This window comes from Littorina saxatilis, linkage group LG6, assembly GCF_037325665.1.
Source record: "Littorina saxatilis isolate snail1 linkage group LG6, US_GU_Lsax_2.0, whole genome shotgun sequence".
Taxonomy (NCBI): Eukaryota; Metazoa; Mollusca; class Gastropoda; order Littorinimorpha; family Littorinidae; genus Littorina; species Littorina saxatilis.
In genome coordinates this window covers 23564989-23580966 of record NC_090250.1, presented here as the reverse complement: position 1 = coordinate 23580966, position 15978 = coordinate 23564989, and the positions used below count along the sequence as shown (strand labels likewise).

The 15978-nt window shown below is 39.4% G+C and overlaps 1 protein-coding gene and 1 long non-coding RNA gene across 2 annotated transcripts in view; one reads left to right on the top strand and one right to left on the bottom strand.

Moving 5' to 3' along the window:
• LOC138968794 (uncharacterized) overlaps window positions 1–15978 on the bottom strand; it is a 379269-nt gene that overhangs the window by 73842 nt on the left and 289449 nt on the right. The window lies entirely within an intron of this gene.
• The window catches only part of LOC138968790 (polyunsaturated fatty acid lipoxygenase ALOX8-like), a 46282-nt gene that overhangs the window by 3061 nt on the left and 27243 nt on the right, over window positions 1–15978 (top strand). Inside the window, exons 2-5 of the mRNA XM_070341433.1 lie at window positions 9052–9217; window positions 11131–11358; window positions 11851–12119; window positions 15139–15183. Of these exons, the coding sequence (XP_070197534.1) occupies window positions 9193–9217; window positions 11131–11358; window positions 11851–12119; window positions 15139–15183 (567 nt within the window). The 5' untranslated portion in view covers window positions 9052–9192. The remainder of the gene's footprint in view (window positions 1–9051; window positions 9218–11130; window positions 11359–11850; window positions 12120–15138; window positions 15184–15978) is intronic.

Below are 15978 nucleotides of genomic sequence, written 5' to 3'. Positions count from 1 at the left end.
GTTATGAATATCAAAGCCCACATTTGATTCATCACTTAGAAATAATGATTTGTGTAGACTTAACAGGGCTCCCCACGGACGCCCCTCCTAGTGCGTCCCGGGATCCCCACTTTTAAATTTTAGAGGATCCATGGACCCCCACTGCAGTATTTTAGAGGGTCCCAAAGGTCCAAAAGCCGAAGAGTCCCAGTGTACTTATAAAACATTGTGGTCACGTATAGTGTACTGCGAAGTGTCTTTTTCATTGGAATATTCTATGTGGACATGACAATCCAACAACACACACACACACACACGCAAACGCATTCACACACTTTCCATTTGACTTCCTGTCCTTTTTATGTTCATGCCGGGTGTTGTTTTCTCTGTAAACATGTCAGAATGAGATTCCAAATACATGATGTTAAACGTACAAATATAAAAGTATTGGTGTGCGCCCCTCTCTCTTTCTCTCTCTCTCTCTCTGTTTGTGCATCTGTGCTCGGTGTTTTCTTGTGTGTGTGTGTGTGTGTGTGTGTGTGTGTGTGTGTGTGTGTGTGTGTGTGTGTGTGTGTGCGTGCGTGCGTGCGTGCGTGCGTGCGTGCGTGCGTGTGTGTGTGTGTGTATGTGTGTGTGTGTGTGTGAAGTGACCGATTCCCAGAAAACTACAGGAGAGATTCTCATGAAACTTATGATACACATTCTTCGAGACGATATCCCCCAACAGGTTTTTTTCTTACTTTGTTTCGATCAATGACTTTGATGACGTCATATGCGGGATTTAGTGAAAGATGAGGTGGTACTGTGACGACCTCACTTTCGAACCAAATTGATTGACATTTTCGACAAGCAATCTTTGACTCAGTACGGACAGTGGGATTCAATTTCAGATTCGAAGCTTATTAAAAATCAGGTAATGAGTTTCTCCATTAAATTCTAAATATTCTTCATAAAGTTTAAATTTAAGTAAACAAACGCGGTGATATCATGTGAAGCATGTTGTTCGTTGGTATTCATGACTCTAAGTAAATCTTTTACGATCTATCACACGGATATTCTCGATCCGACTTACAACCAGGAAGCTACTCGGTTTTACCAGGTGCACAGACGATTCCTTGTTTTCTGTGTGGTTTATTTTAAGAACACGAACTCTTTTAAAGTAGAGCAAAGCCATTCATCGTGGACCACAGCAGTGTAAGCCTTGGTCGGGTCATTGTGTGCATTTGGCAACAGTTTACCTCCGATTATTTTAATCGGAATGCATAAACAAGTGACAGTAAACTCTGTCAGGGGGGGGGGGGGGGGGTTGTTAGAGAAGAACAATGAAGAGGTAGTGACTCAAACGTCGTCTTGGGATTTCAGTCAAGGCTAACCCAGAATTCCTGAGTGATTGACACAAACTCTTTGGTCCACACATATTTAAGTTTGTTTATTTGCTATGTTTTTTTGGGTGTGTTTTGTGTTTGTTTGTTTTCCTGGGGAAGGAGGGATATCTTTGCCCATTTCTCAATTTTGTGTCTCACCTGAGTTATGGGTGAGTCTTAGAATTCATCTATTTCCGTCCGTCCGTGGAAAAAAACACGTTGAGGTTATCTCGGATGTTTTATGTTTTTCTAGATACACCTTTGAAACTTTGCACACTTTTAGGGTTTGGTTGACCGTCGTCAAATTTTGAGGTCACAGCGGGGTCATGTTTTTTTTTTAATAAGAACTTAACGTAAATGTTACCTCAGATGTTTTTGGAGATAGAGCTTTGACACTTTACACACTTCTAGGGTTTGACAATCTTCCGACTTGACCAAAGATTGATTGACCCTCGTCATGTTTTGGGGTCACAGGGGGTCATATTTGATTCCAATAACTCATTACTCACGATATCTCAGTCGTTTTTGAAGCTAGAGCTTTGATCACTTTGAGGGTTTGATAATTGCCAACATGAGCCTAGTTTGGTTGCCCCCTGTCACATTTTGAGGTCAAAGTGGGGTCATATTCGTAAAAACTTCACGTTGAGGTTTTCTCATTTATTTTGGAGCAAAAGCCTCCAAATTTCACACAACTGTGGGTGTTGATAAACAATAGGCATGACCAAAGCTGGCTTGTTTTCGTCATATTTCAGAGTCACAGCTTGAACATGTTTGCTGGAAATTATTTTCACTACTGAAATATCAACTGAGCTATCAAGAATATAAATGTTGACCTCATCAAGCTATGATGTCATTATTTGATTTGGACACAGCTTAGTGAATGTCTGGTACTTTTAGTCTTGGCTAGACTGTTGGTGATGACATCATATTATGATGTCATAGTGTTAGAAATGAGGTCACGCAAGTATCTGAGTACAAGTTTTCTCTTGGCCAGCCAAAGATTAATTAGGTCAAGAAAATTATGGTTCTTGTAAATAAAAAAAAATAATAATCTCCAAAATGTAGAGGGTGTTGAGTATGAGGCTGATGATGGTGTTGGGAAGGAGGTCAGGGTGCTTTCCAGTTTGTGTATGTGGGGACGTGGGATATTCTCAGGGTTCGATAACTGAATGGATTGAAACAGGTGACATTAGGATCAATTCTGTGTCAGTAAGTCAGACGTGAATGTTCTCTTGAACATAATTTTGTGAAGCTGGAACAGCATTTTTGTTATTTATTTTGAGTTTTTTTGGGGGGTGGGGTGGATGGGAGGGGGGGGGATATACAGTGGCATCCTACTTTCAAGACCTTAAACAAAGATCTGATAACAACATGTCTTAAACAAGTCGCGTAAGGCGAAATTACTACATTTAGTCAAGCTGTGGAACTCACAGAATGAAACTGAACGTAGTCCGCCGCTAGTGCAAAAGGCAGTGAAAGTGACGAGCCTGTTTGGCGCAGTAGCGGTTGCGCTGTGCTTCATAGCACGCTTTACTGTACCTCTCTTCGTTTTAACTTTCTGAGCGTGTTTTTAATCCAAACATATCATATATATATGTTTTTAGAATCAGGAACCGACAAGGAATAAGATGAAATTGTTTTTAAATCGATTTCGGAAAGTGAATTTTGATCATAAGTTTTATATTTTTAATTTTCAGAGCTTGTTTTTAATCCAAATATAACAAATTTATATGGTTTTTTTTAAATCAGAACATGATAAAGAATAAGATGAACGTACATTTGGATAGTTTTATACACAATTTTTTTTGGACAATTTTCAGATTTTTAATGACCAAAGTCATTAATTAATTTTTAAGCCACCAAGCTGAAATGCAATACTGAAGTCCGGCCTTTGTCGAAGATTGCTTGTCCAAAATTTCAATCAATTTGATTGAAAACTGAGGGTGTGACAGTGCCGCCTCAACTTTTACAAAAAGCCGGATGTGACGTCATCAAAGACATTTATCGAAAAATTTAAAAAAACATCCGGGGATATCATTCCCAGGAACTCTCATGTAAAATTTCATAAAGATCGGTCCAGTAGTTTAGTCTGAATCGCTCTACACACACACACACACGCACAGACAGACACACACACTCACACACATACACTACGACCCTCGTCTCGATGCCCCCTCTATGTTAAAACATTTAGTCAAAACTTGACTAAATGTAAAAAGGAGTTTATGAATAGAAAATCTGAGAAAACTGGGTCTTGAAAGGCGGAAGGCCCAATCGGGGATTGGGGTCTTAAAAGGGAGGGAGTCTTCTATGGGGTAGGATGGTTAGGGAAAGTGGGGGGGGGGTCTGATAGGGGAGGGAGTACGTATTATTTTAAGGGACAGGGGGTGTGGGTGTAATTGGAAATGGCGAAGGAGAGTCGTGTAAGCATTTGTTTTTCGTGTTCAATACTTATATTAGGCGTTGGGTACTTAAAAAAATTTCCTTTGCACGCATTGGTCGGCTAACTAGCTTTGGATATATCAAGATGAACTTGCTTTGAGAAGGACAGTGTCTTTGAACAGCATTGTTTCTGTGTTTCATTAATAATCCTGCATATTGACTATTAATGTTTGGACAAAAAGCTTGAATCGTAGTGTGTACCAGGTGAGCGGGTTCCAAGGGGATCTTCAAATAGCTGTTCTTTTCAGGAAACGACATTTATTTTCCTATCGTGATAGCTAGTCATCCTACTGTTGCCTCTTTCTGAGGCATTATGACTGTGATAACTTTCGAATTTAACCATGCAATTTCCGAGAAAAAGTCAATTGAACAACCATCGTTGAATTGTGAGTGTTGATCATTCAACTACTGAGTTGTTTTTATTTGAACAACTTCCTGCCTGCATTTTAATGGCCAACGGGATTTCCTTCCATGAAGATACCCCGGCCAAAACACAGGCATGAGAATTCAAAATTCTTTTTTGTTTAAAGAAATGTTCACATCAACAACGGAAACAAACAATAAACAAGTCGCGTAAGGCGAAAATACAACATTTAGTCAAGTAGCTGTCGAACTCACAGAATGAAACTGAACGCAATGCAACGCAGCAAGACCGTATACTCGTAGCATCGTCAGTCCACCGCTCACGGCAAAGGCAGTGAAATTGACAAGAAGAGCGGGGTAGTAGTTGCGCTGAGAAGGATAGCACGCTTTTCTGTACCTCTCTTCGTTTTAACTTTCTGAGCGTGTTTTTAATCCAAACATATCATATATATATATATGTTTTTGGAATCAGGAACCGACAAGAAATAAGATAAAAGTGTTTTTTTAAATTGATTTCGAAAATTTTATTTTGATCATAATTTTTATATTTTTAATTTTCAGAGCTTGTTTTTAATCCAAATATAACATATTTATATGTTTTTGGAATCAGCAAATGATGGAAAATAAGATGAATGTAAATTTGGATAGTTTTATAAAAAAGAATTTTTTTTTTACAATTTTCAGATTTTTAATGACCAAAGTCATAAATTAATTTTTAAGCCACCACGCTGAAATGCAATACGGAAGTCCGGGCTTCGTCGAACATTACTTGACCAAAATTTCAACCAATTTGGTTGAAAAATGAGGGCGTGACAGTGCCGCCTCAACTTTCACGAAAAGCCGGATATGACGTCATCAAAGACATTTATCAAAAAAATGAAAAAAACGTCTGAGGATATCATACCCAGGAACTTTCATGTCAAATTTCATAAAGATCGGTCCAGTAGTTTGGTCTGAATCGCTCTACACGCACGCACGCACGCACACACACACACACACACACACACAGACAGACAGACACACACACATACACCACGACCCTCGTCTCGATTCCCCCCTCTATGTTAAAACATTTAGTCAAAACTTGACTAAATGTAAAAAAAGACTTTAAATAGGGAGCAGCTGGGATATACATAGTGTGTATGTTTTCAGGTAAAAAGATGCTTATATTCCATATAAAGCCTGGATGCATTCGATAGACGTTGACGCATAATGTTGTTGGCTACATAAAAAAAGTAATTTATTCCGGTGCCTGTTAACAGACATGCAGCCTTTTTATTATCAGTCTTCAAAATGTATGCAAAGAGGTTTTTTCAACCCTGAAGTCTTCTTCGCTGCGCACCAATTTTTTTTTTAACTCAAGACTCAAGACTCAAGACTCAAAGACACAAAGATTTGACTGTCCTTATAAAAACAAGGAAAATTGCCTCGCAATGTCAGGCGAGTTCAAACACAAACAGGTCGCGAAAGGCGAAAATACAACATTTAGTCAAGTAGCTGTCGAACTCACAGAATGAAACTGAACGCAATGCAACGCAGCAAGACCGTATACTCGTAGCATCGTCAGTCCACCGCTCATGGCAAAAGCAGTGAAATTGACAAGAAGAGCGGGGTAGTAGTTGCGCTGAGAAGGATAGCACGCTTTTCTGTACCTATCTTCGTTTTAACTTTCTGAGCGTGTTTTCAATCCAAACATATCATATCTATATGTTTTTGGAATCAGGAACCGACAAGGAATAAGATGAAAGTGTTCTTAAATTGATTTCGAAAATTTAATTTTGATCATAATTTTTATATTTTTAATTTTCAGAGATTGTTTTTAATCCAAATATAATATATTTATATGTTTTTGGAATCAAAAAATGACGAAGAATACGATGAAAGTAAATTTGGATCATTTTATAAAAAAAATACTTTTTTTACAATTTTCAGATTTTTAATGACCAAAGTCATTAATTAATTTTTAAGCCACCAAGCTGAAATGCAATACCGAAGTCCGGGCTTTGTCGGAGATTACTTGACCAAAATTTCAACCAATTTTGTTGAAAAATGAGAGCGTGACAGTGCCGCCTCAACTTTCACGAAAAGCCGGATATGACGTCATCAAAGACATTTATCAAAAAAATGAAAAAAACGTCTGAGGATATCATACCCAGGAACTCTCATGTAAAATTTCATAAAGATCGGTCCAGTAGTTTAGTCTGAATCGCTCTACACACACACACAAAGACAGACAGACACACACACACACATACACCATGACCCTCGTCTCGATTCCCCCCTCTATGTTAAAACATTTAGTCAAAACTTGACTAAATGTAAAAAAAACGTCTCATTCACAAAAAGTTTGAAATTGCACACAAAAAATATAAGACTTTCAAAGCAATCACTCACGGATACAGACACACACATTCACTATCACAAGCACGCACGCTCACACACATATATACACACGCACGCACGCACACACACATACACACACACACACACACACACACACACACACACACACACACACACACACACACATATACCGAGCAACAAAAGAAACGCGAAAACAATCGTCATTGTTTGATTGACAAAATCTCCAACAATTATAGAGTTAGAATTATCAAACCACAAAAGTGTGATGAAGGCATGTTTGACCTTGCTTTTGTGTGATTATTTTGATGCTGCGACTGTTTCAACACACGGGACAAGCAGGTTTAACGTTAAAAACATAATGCGCGCTCGCAGCACGTGCAAGTGGAGCAGGAGAAATCTGATGTGTGAGATGTGTTCACTAATGCATTAGCAACCAAAAGAGACCATGGCACGCTTGCTGCCAGTCTCACTTTTGAAACAACCAGGATGCCAAGACTGACACCACCAAAATGCCAGGTCGATTTAAAGCTGGGGATGATCCAGAAGCGCTGGCATGTGCTTTAAACGTGCACATGTCAACAGTCTATCACCTTCAGCAATGTTCTGTTCACATTAGAAGCACTGCAGTTATGCAACGCGGTGGATTATTCGCATTACCTCAATAAGAAAAGATCGCAATTTCCTGCCACAACGTCTTCGAGATCGATTCAATACAGCCACTGACACTACCAGGAACATCATTGGAAGCCACCAGTGTCCGATCAGTGGCCAGAGAGCGCGATGAAGACTGACTGATCGATACCTCCAATACTTCGTTAAGGTTAAACCTGCTTGTCCCGTGTGTTGAAACAGTCCCAGCATCAAAATAATCACACAGCAGTTAGGTCAAACATGCCTTCATCAAACTTTTGTGGTTTGATAATTCTAACTCTAGGACTATAATTGTTCGAGATTTTGTTAATCAAACATTGCAGAATTTTTTCGCGTTTCTTTTGTTACTCAGTATATAATAATATATATATCCCATGACCTCCCTTCTTTGTCTCTGTTACTTCAGTATGGGTATATATGTTGTATTTGTATAGCTCAATAAATACATCATGGACTCAAAAAAATATATGATAGTGCATATTCCGATTTGGGCAAAGGACTACTTTCCTCCCGACCTTTGACCTCGCGCCGAACAATGGGACACATTTGTATGAAGTTCTAAAATCGTATTGCACGGCTCAGAAAACCATATCAGTTGCACGCAAAAATGAATCTCAGAACTGATCTGATGTATGAGATGCAATAAGCAAAAGTTTCTTTCATTGTGAAAGCAATGCAGGTCGAAAAAAACGAACATTCAACTTACAAGATAACCAGATGCTAGCGAACCAAAACAAAAACACGAGTACCCTCCCCTTGCATCGTTAGCAGACGACTTTTGAGAATCTGTCGGTAGTGTGTTTTGGTGTGCGCCTTCAGCTATCAAACATCGGCTGTTTCACGTGTTTTGCGAGCAAGTCTACTCTTTTGCCTGGCTCTGCAGTAAGTCCACATATTTTTCCGTAATCCAGTCAATCGGCGGTGACAGACGTGTCGGTCGCGTTTTCCTCACGCCCATACCAGTTTAAGTTCATCCATGCAAACACACTCGCAAAACAGTTTATCACGTAGATACATTTCAAATAGGGAGCAAATGGTTAAATCACATATTTGTTCCCTAAAATTTGCTTCTCTGTCAATAAGCCTAATTACACACGTTCGAGAAAAACAACGTGGAATCGATTCTGAATCGAGTAAGCCAAATGGGTCCCAAACCCGTTTCGCCCGTTCTGCCGACCTGAAACGCAAAACAAAAGAATTGTGCGCTTCAACTAAATTAATTTCTATTCGACTTCATTACTTTCTTGCAACTTATGAACCTTTACTTAAAGCTTTTAAATGGTCTGAAAGTAGTGTTACCGCGTACTTATCGATGCACTCATTCGTTTTATTTTTTCAGCGACGGCCACTTAGTTTAAGGTTGCAAAAGGGCTAAGTCTCGCTGGCAACAGTTTTACCCTGCACAGATCGCAACAGTGCCGCTAGTAGTCTACACTTTGTGTTTGATGGTAGAATGGGATATACAGATTACAACACTCGTGGTTTTTTATATGGCTTGTATTTCAGTCAAGACCCAGCGGGAATATCAATCGAGAGCCACTCGCCAGAGGCTCGTGTCTCCCGATGATATTCATCCGCTGGGTCTTGACTGAAATACAAGCCATATAAAAAACCACTCGTGTTGTAACCTATACATATACACACACACAGGCACACACACACACACACACACACACCCACTTGGCGGCAAGTCTCAGGGACTGCAGCCGACAGTGACGTCAAGTCGTGGCGTGTTGTATCGCGTGACGGCACCGCCCTGTAACACACAATTTTCGCTCCACTGTCATTGCCTTTTTTTAGTCTGTTTTTAGTGGTAAGGTAACTGAACTTCTTTTTTTCAACCCCACCCCAACCCGAAAAACTCCCTACTCCTGTTTTCTATTTGTAGTATTCACAACCAGCTGAGGTGATTGGACGGTTATCTGTTCACGACGACCCACGTGTCTCCTTGGCTGGCACTTCCTGGTTGCAGATACTACTCGAGTTGGAGCAGAGTCTGTCGTCATTTTCTGCCGGTGGCGAGTTGATCATGGCAGGATCAGGACGAGTGGCAGGTCAGTGAATGAACAGATTTAATTTTGTTGTTTTGCAGGAAATGCTTTCTATATATATGCATATAATGCATTCTTTGACATTTTGTGTGTACATATAGAATTGATTCTTTAACTTTAAATTGTATTATATTGATAGAATTGTGTTTTATGCATAGAGTTGTATTACATGTTTAAGAATGCAGATTTCATCAAGTGGCTTTAATGTAATGAATTCATTAAAAGTAATGCCCACAGTGCACAGAGAGCACCTCAACCCAGGCTGTTCATTTTGGGTATTTGTTCAAGTGGAGGGATTGTCTTATACCTTTGTAAAAGCCTGGCTAGACCTGAGATGATGAACCGAAGTGATATTTGATTTGAGTGTCAATCTCTAAATATTCATCATAATAATTATCAAAGCAATCATTGAGAGCGTCTACGAACACTCGAACCTGGACCACTATCTTGATCACTGTCACTCACTTTACGACAATGTGACGCTCAGAGAGACGAGAGAGAGAGTGAGAGAGAGAGAGAGAGAGAGAGAGAGAGAGAGAGAGAGAGAGAGAGAGAGAGAGAGAGAGACATTCAGACAGACAGACAGACATTCAGACAAACAGACAGACAGCGACAGAGAGAGACAGACAGATAGAGACAGAGATAGGAACATCGATAAATAGAAAGAGCCAAAGAAAGAGAGGCGAACAAAGCCCACCACTTTCATAGCGCCACCTCATTATTTTTCTCTTGCCCGGCTCGGATGCGCGCGCACAACGAAACTCAACAGTGCGTGCTATAGATTTCGCGGTTTAGACACGACGCCAGCAGAGAAATTCTGTTCGCAGAAGAAACGCTGACAACACATGAGCGATTAATTTGCAACTCGAAGCTCTACTCATAGAATTTATAACTGTTCAAAGTGAGACAGTTCACAAATTAAGTATTCTATTTATATTAGGGAAGATATAGAACTCTAAAGTCGTGAAGCGGCAATCGGCTCCTGGCCGCCATCTTTGATTTTCCCCAGCCAAACCTAGGCAAATGTATGCTACATGTACAGAAATCCAGTGAAAGATCGACTTAAGCGTCCACTTCAGACCTTAAAGTAGAAAGATATAAACAGTTAAAATAACAATCAGGCAACCTATATTCAATAAATTAAAGGTTTCCATACAGAAATTATAACCAAAACATAATCACAAAGTCAACGAAAGTAGATTCGTAGAATCGCCCAAATCAACGAAAGTCATAACTCATAACTCATAACTCATAACATTTTATTGATCCAACAAAGGAAATTAAATTGGTGTGGTTTGTGGTTTTGGTGCGAACTTCGTTTCGCAACATTTGTGATGTAGCACTTCCTTATATGGCACAAAACGAATGTGGTTGGTTGAAAAAAAGCTCTTTTAAAAAAGCCTATTGGATAGTGTGGGGTGGGGGGGTCCTATTAATCTCCCAGTGGACGAACAGGCCAGAAAGGCTTTAACGCCAGGGAAGGAGAGAGAGGGTAAGCGACGTCGGAGTGAGTGCGTGTGTGTGTTAGAGGGGCGGGGCAGGGGGAGGGTAGCAAAACAGGATGTCGTTTCAAGGGCATCATGTACGTATAGAAGATACGAGAAAGTTATATTGGAAAACAGACTTTACAAGAATCAAAGCGTAAGAAAAGTAAGTTCTTGGAACGTTGTTATTGACAAAAATACGTTACAAACACAAATATATCCACCCAACGGTCTTTTAAGTGAACAGAAATAGTCACAAAAAACTTATCTTGATGGAATTTTCGCCCGCTCGCCAGGAAGCCAAGCGAATGAATGACTTTACAAGGCCTACCAGTTAAAAACTCATACAGTACGTACCTAACAATATGCGTTTCAAAATGAAGTCGAAGAGAGTAAAAGATGTTTAATTCCATGTCTTCTTTTGTTATGCAGGACAAAGCATCCAAGGTTTGGAGCAACTCGATACCATGTCGAACGTCCAAGAGGGCTTTGTCATCAAGGTCCACATTGGCAAGGCCACCGCCAGGTTTGGGAGAGCAAAGTTGATTTTTATTCTCGTTGGTGAGAACTGTACTTCTGATGAGATCGCAGTGAACCCGAAACCTTTTGATTGCTCCGAAGTCGTCGTTCCAATGACCAAAAAAAAGAACCAGAATATAGGTATGACAGGCATTGTTCCAAGCATCATACTTTTATCAATCAAAACAAAACAGTCGAGGTAAATTCGAAAATATATCAGCAATTCATACATTCAAATCAGCAGTGTTTAATCGGGACAAGGTCGTGTATAGTGAACTTAGTCAAATAAACTTATAATAACCATATAAATATATCTTCTAAAAACATTAACATCTCATATTTAACGCATACTTTCACAAGCTCTAAACAGTAAAGACACTCGTGCGACCAAAAAAAACCAACACACACACACAAACACACACACACACACACACACACACACACACACACACACACACACACACACACAGACACACACACACACACACACACATATATGTATATATATATACATACATACATTCTGGTCGGCTGGGCGTTAAGCAAACAAACAAACAAATACATACATTCAAATTACGGCCCGGATTACAAACATTACCCTTACTATTGATTACATATTTTTAATCGTTTCAGGCAGCGACAGGATTGTCAGTGTTAAGTTTTGCGCTGGGAGAACAACAAAGTGCTTCGTGAAAAGAATTGAAGTGATAAGCAAAAACATCAGCACCAACTACAGTGTTTTACGTCTAGTGGCGCATCGCAACTGGGAATACGTCCCCGACCCTGACACATCGCTCCCTCAGTATAATATACCCGAATTGAAACAGAAGAGGCAGGAGGAACTAACAGACACCAGAAAACATTACCAGTTCAAGAAGACCGATGGTTTGCCAGCGCAGCAGGTCAGAGAGAGAGAGAGAAAGAGAGAGAGAGAGAGAGGGGGGGAGAGAGAGAGAGAGAGAGAGAGAGAGAGAGAGAGAGAGAGGGAGAGAGAGCGAGAGCGCGAACAAGTGAGAGCGAGAGGGAGGGAGAGAGAGAGAGAGAGAGCGAGAGAGAGAGAGCTTACAAGACAGAGAGAGAGAGAGAGAGAGAGAGAGAGAGAGAGAGAGAGAGAGAGCGATAGCAAAAGAGAGGCGGAAAGAGAGAGACAAGAGGGAGGAGAGAGGGAGAACTGAACTGAACTAAACTAAACTGTACAAGGATTAACGAGAGGGGAGACAGAGGGGGAGGGGGAGAGAGGGGGAAAGAGAGAGAGAGAGGGGGAGAGAGAGAGAGAAGGGGAGGATCTAAGAGAGAGACAAGAGACAGAGAGGGGGGAGAGAGAGAGGGAGAGAAACAGAGACAGAGAGAGTCAGACAGACAGACAGACAGACAGACAGAGAGAGAGAGATGTGTGTGTGTGGAGGGGGGGTGCACGTGAGAGAGAAGCCAGTGGTTCAGACAACAACAGAAAAAAGTAGAGGACATACATTTTTGATCGAGAGTCAAAATGTCGAAGGTGACAAGGTCGAGAAGACTAGAAGGATTTGTAGGGAAGTGAAAACGAAGACGTAGAAGTAACATGCCGAGTCTCAGTGAATATTAAAAATTAATTGTCCAAGTTAGAGGATCATGAAAAATACGATCTTCAACGAGCTTATTTATGACCGCGAACTGAGACCATTATTTTCAATATTCACTGAGACAAAGTGTGTAACTTATTCATTCCTCCTTTTTTTCCGTTTTTCAAAGAAAAAAGGTGGTTTTGTGCCACAGTTTGATCGAACCCTAATCACTCTGACGGTCTACCTGCGCAGGCGAGTGATTAATGCGCGGTTGTATAGTCCCGTGAAAATCATTCAATTCTGCCAACACTTCATAGCAGTTTATTTGGTTTGGATTAAAATCAAGTAAACAGTTATTCCGTTGTTCTGCTGAGGCGGTAAAGGCAGATACTTTTGTGTTCTGTTCATGTTTTAATATCGTTGTATCGAGTAGCAGACGAATTTTTGCCCACCTACTTCAACAGTGTATAGATACGGTTTATTTTCTTGAAATTCAAGGATGTGTGCATTTACTTGCGTGTGTGTTTTGTTTATCAAACTAAATTCAGTTGATAATTGACCGACAGATTGCTGTCTTTTTGTCGAAGTGGCCGGTTGTGTGGAAATACGAAGGGTCTTGAGAGTTATTTACCTTTACCTTGCTCGCGCAGATAGTCTGTACAGATAGATTTCGATTCAGAAAACAACCCAACGCATGGATTTAATATTGGATTTTGCTAGTCTGGAATAATAAAAACATTATGTATCGAAATAATGTGTTATTTTTTAAGAAATGGACTAAATGTGGGATCGCATTAGTTGGTGATATATGTGTTAATAACAGGCTGTTATCCCTAGAACGTAAAAGTGGGTACTTATCCTTCACTGATGTTAGAGTATAATGTGGTAAAGACTGCTGTTACCTCGTTTATGAAAAGATATCCGGCGTATGTGCTCATGCATTCCAATGAAAACAATGTTCTGCTTTTCGACCATAAAGAGTTATTTACAGCACGTTATAGATTACATTTAATAAGTAAAACCGAACACAGCCCTTGTTGTCTGAATTTCTGGATGCATAAGTTAAATATGGAAATAACTAAATGGCATTGGCTCATTGTAAGGCATGTATCTAAAGAATCAAGACTGAGAGAATTGCACTGGAAGATACTGCATAACATATATCCGACTAATATTTTGCTGTGTAAAATGGGAATTAGAATGAATAACAAATGCTCATTCTGTCCAGATAAGATTGATTTTGTGGAACATTTCTTTTATGAATGTTCTGCTATACATCCAATTTGGGAAAGAATTACCAATAAGATATCTCAGCAGTATAATGTTAATATAAAAATTGATGTTCAAACAGCACTGTTAGGATACATGAAAACACCTGGTATGTCAAACAGTTTAGTAAATTATATCAATTTACTTATTATTGTGGCAAAAATGTGTGTGGGAAAATTCAAATACGGGAAACCAATAGAAATTGTGTGCATGTTTAATTCAGAGTTAGATTTGCGACACATATAGACTGAGAATAATGGTAATTGTAAAATATTTTAATAAAATTGTCCATTGTTGGTATTTGTCCATGATAGAGGTGAAAAGATTAGGGCAAAAGAAGTAAATTTAAATGTGGTTTTTTTTTTGGTTTTTTTTTCAAACCCTATCTTTAAGCTGTTGATTTAAAAATGTAAGAAAAAAGAAAAAAGAAAGAGGGAGAAGGAAAAAAAAAAGAAAAAAAAGGAAACTGAGCTGAACATTAGGAATAAATTTATGTTATGATTATTTTTATTTATTTATTTATTTAAACATATTAGTTTACTGATAAAGTTTGTTGATTTAAAAATGTACACATTTGACAGAGAAAAGAAAAGACCTATGAAGAAGGTTTGCTCCAAGCCACACACCAAAAAAAATAAAAAATAAAAAATAAAAATAAAAATAAAAAAGGCAAAAAATAATTGTAGTAGCAAACCTGCATGCAACTGAGGTTAAAAAAAAAAAAAAAATTGGATTTTGCATGTTCAAGCATGAAGTTGTTAGTTTAAATGCGGTATATTATTTGTGTTGTCTGCTCCAGAGATGTATTTCATACATTTGAGCGTTCGGAATTTATCTGTCGCTAAAAGAAGTGCCAAGAAAATGTGTAGCTTCTCAATCCATGAGCTATCGAGGATTCGGGTTGATTGCTGGGCGTTTGTTTTTTGGTTGCTGTGGTGGTTACCGAAAAATAAAAAGCCCTTCTCGTTTACATGTGGGGGGGGGGGGGGGGGGATAATAAACACATTAAGGGTGGCAGGCCTGGGGATGGAGGTTGTGGGTGCTGGCTTCTGATGATCCTTTTTCAATTGCCCTGTGACTGATTGTTTTCTATTTCCACTGATTACAGGTTCTCACAATGCCAAAGGAGGAAAGGTTTTCTATCAAGTACGCGGTGAGTTATGCAGAGTGATTTTCTGTTTCGACGATATCCGTTGCGTTTGGCCGTTGAGCTGTATTTTAGCAATGTCTTGCTGGATTGCTTTGAAACTTTCAGAATATTTTACCAACATACTACACTTATTGCGAGCAAAATGTTGGATCGCTACACGTATTTGTGCAGAGGTGTAGCAATGTTTCGGAAACAGTTTTTAAACTCGTCATAGGAATGTTCACTTGTGTCGCATTTCTACAGATAAATTGATTGATACAGAAACTGTGGAATGGCGTGTATCCACTGGCGTATATTTGTTCTTGCATGTTAAAGTTGCAAAGTTTTGCCAACTGTGATTTTTGTGTCTTTTATCCGAACGTTGATCCAGATAGTCAAGTGAACGGCCACATGCAGTTTGAATGAAATAACACGGGGAATTAATGCTTTGATTTAGGTGCGAAATTTCTTGCAATCTTTTTATGGCGAAGTTTGTTTGAACTGAAAAAGCTGTGTACTGGATAATGGTGATCGAGAGGATTGAACAATAACTCAAGAAACGAATTGCAGTTGAGCCTAAAAATCTGTGTAAGTCATGTAACTCTCAAATCTGACTACCCCACTGAAATGACTGAATTTAGCTTCATTCACAAGAAAACAACAAGTCGCGTAAGGCGAAAATACAATATTTAGTCAAGTAGCTGCCATTTTCAGCAAGACCGTATACTCGTAGCATCGTCAGTCCACCGCTCATGGCAAAGGCAGTGAAATTGACAAGAAGAGCGGGGTAGTAGTTGCGCTAAGAAGGATAGCACGCTT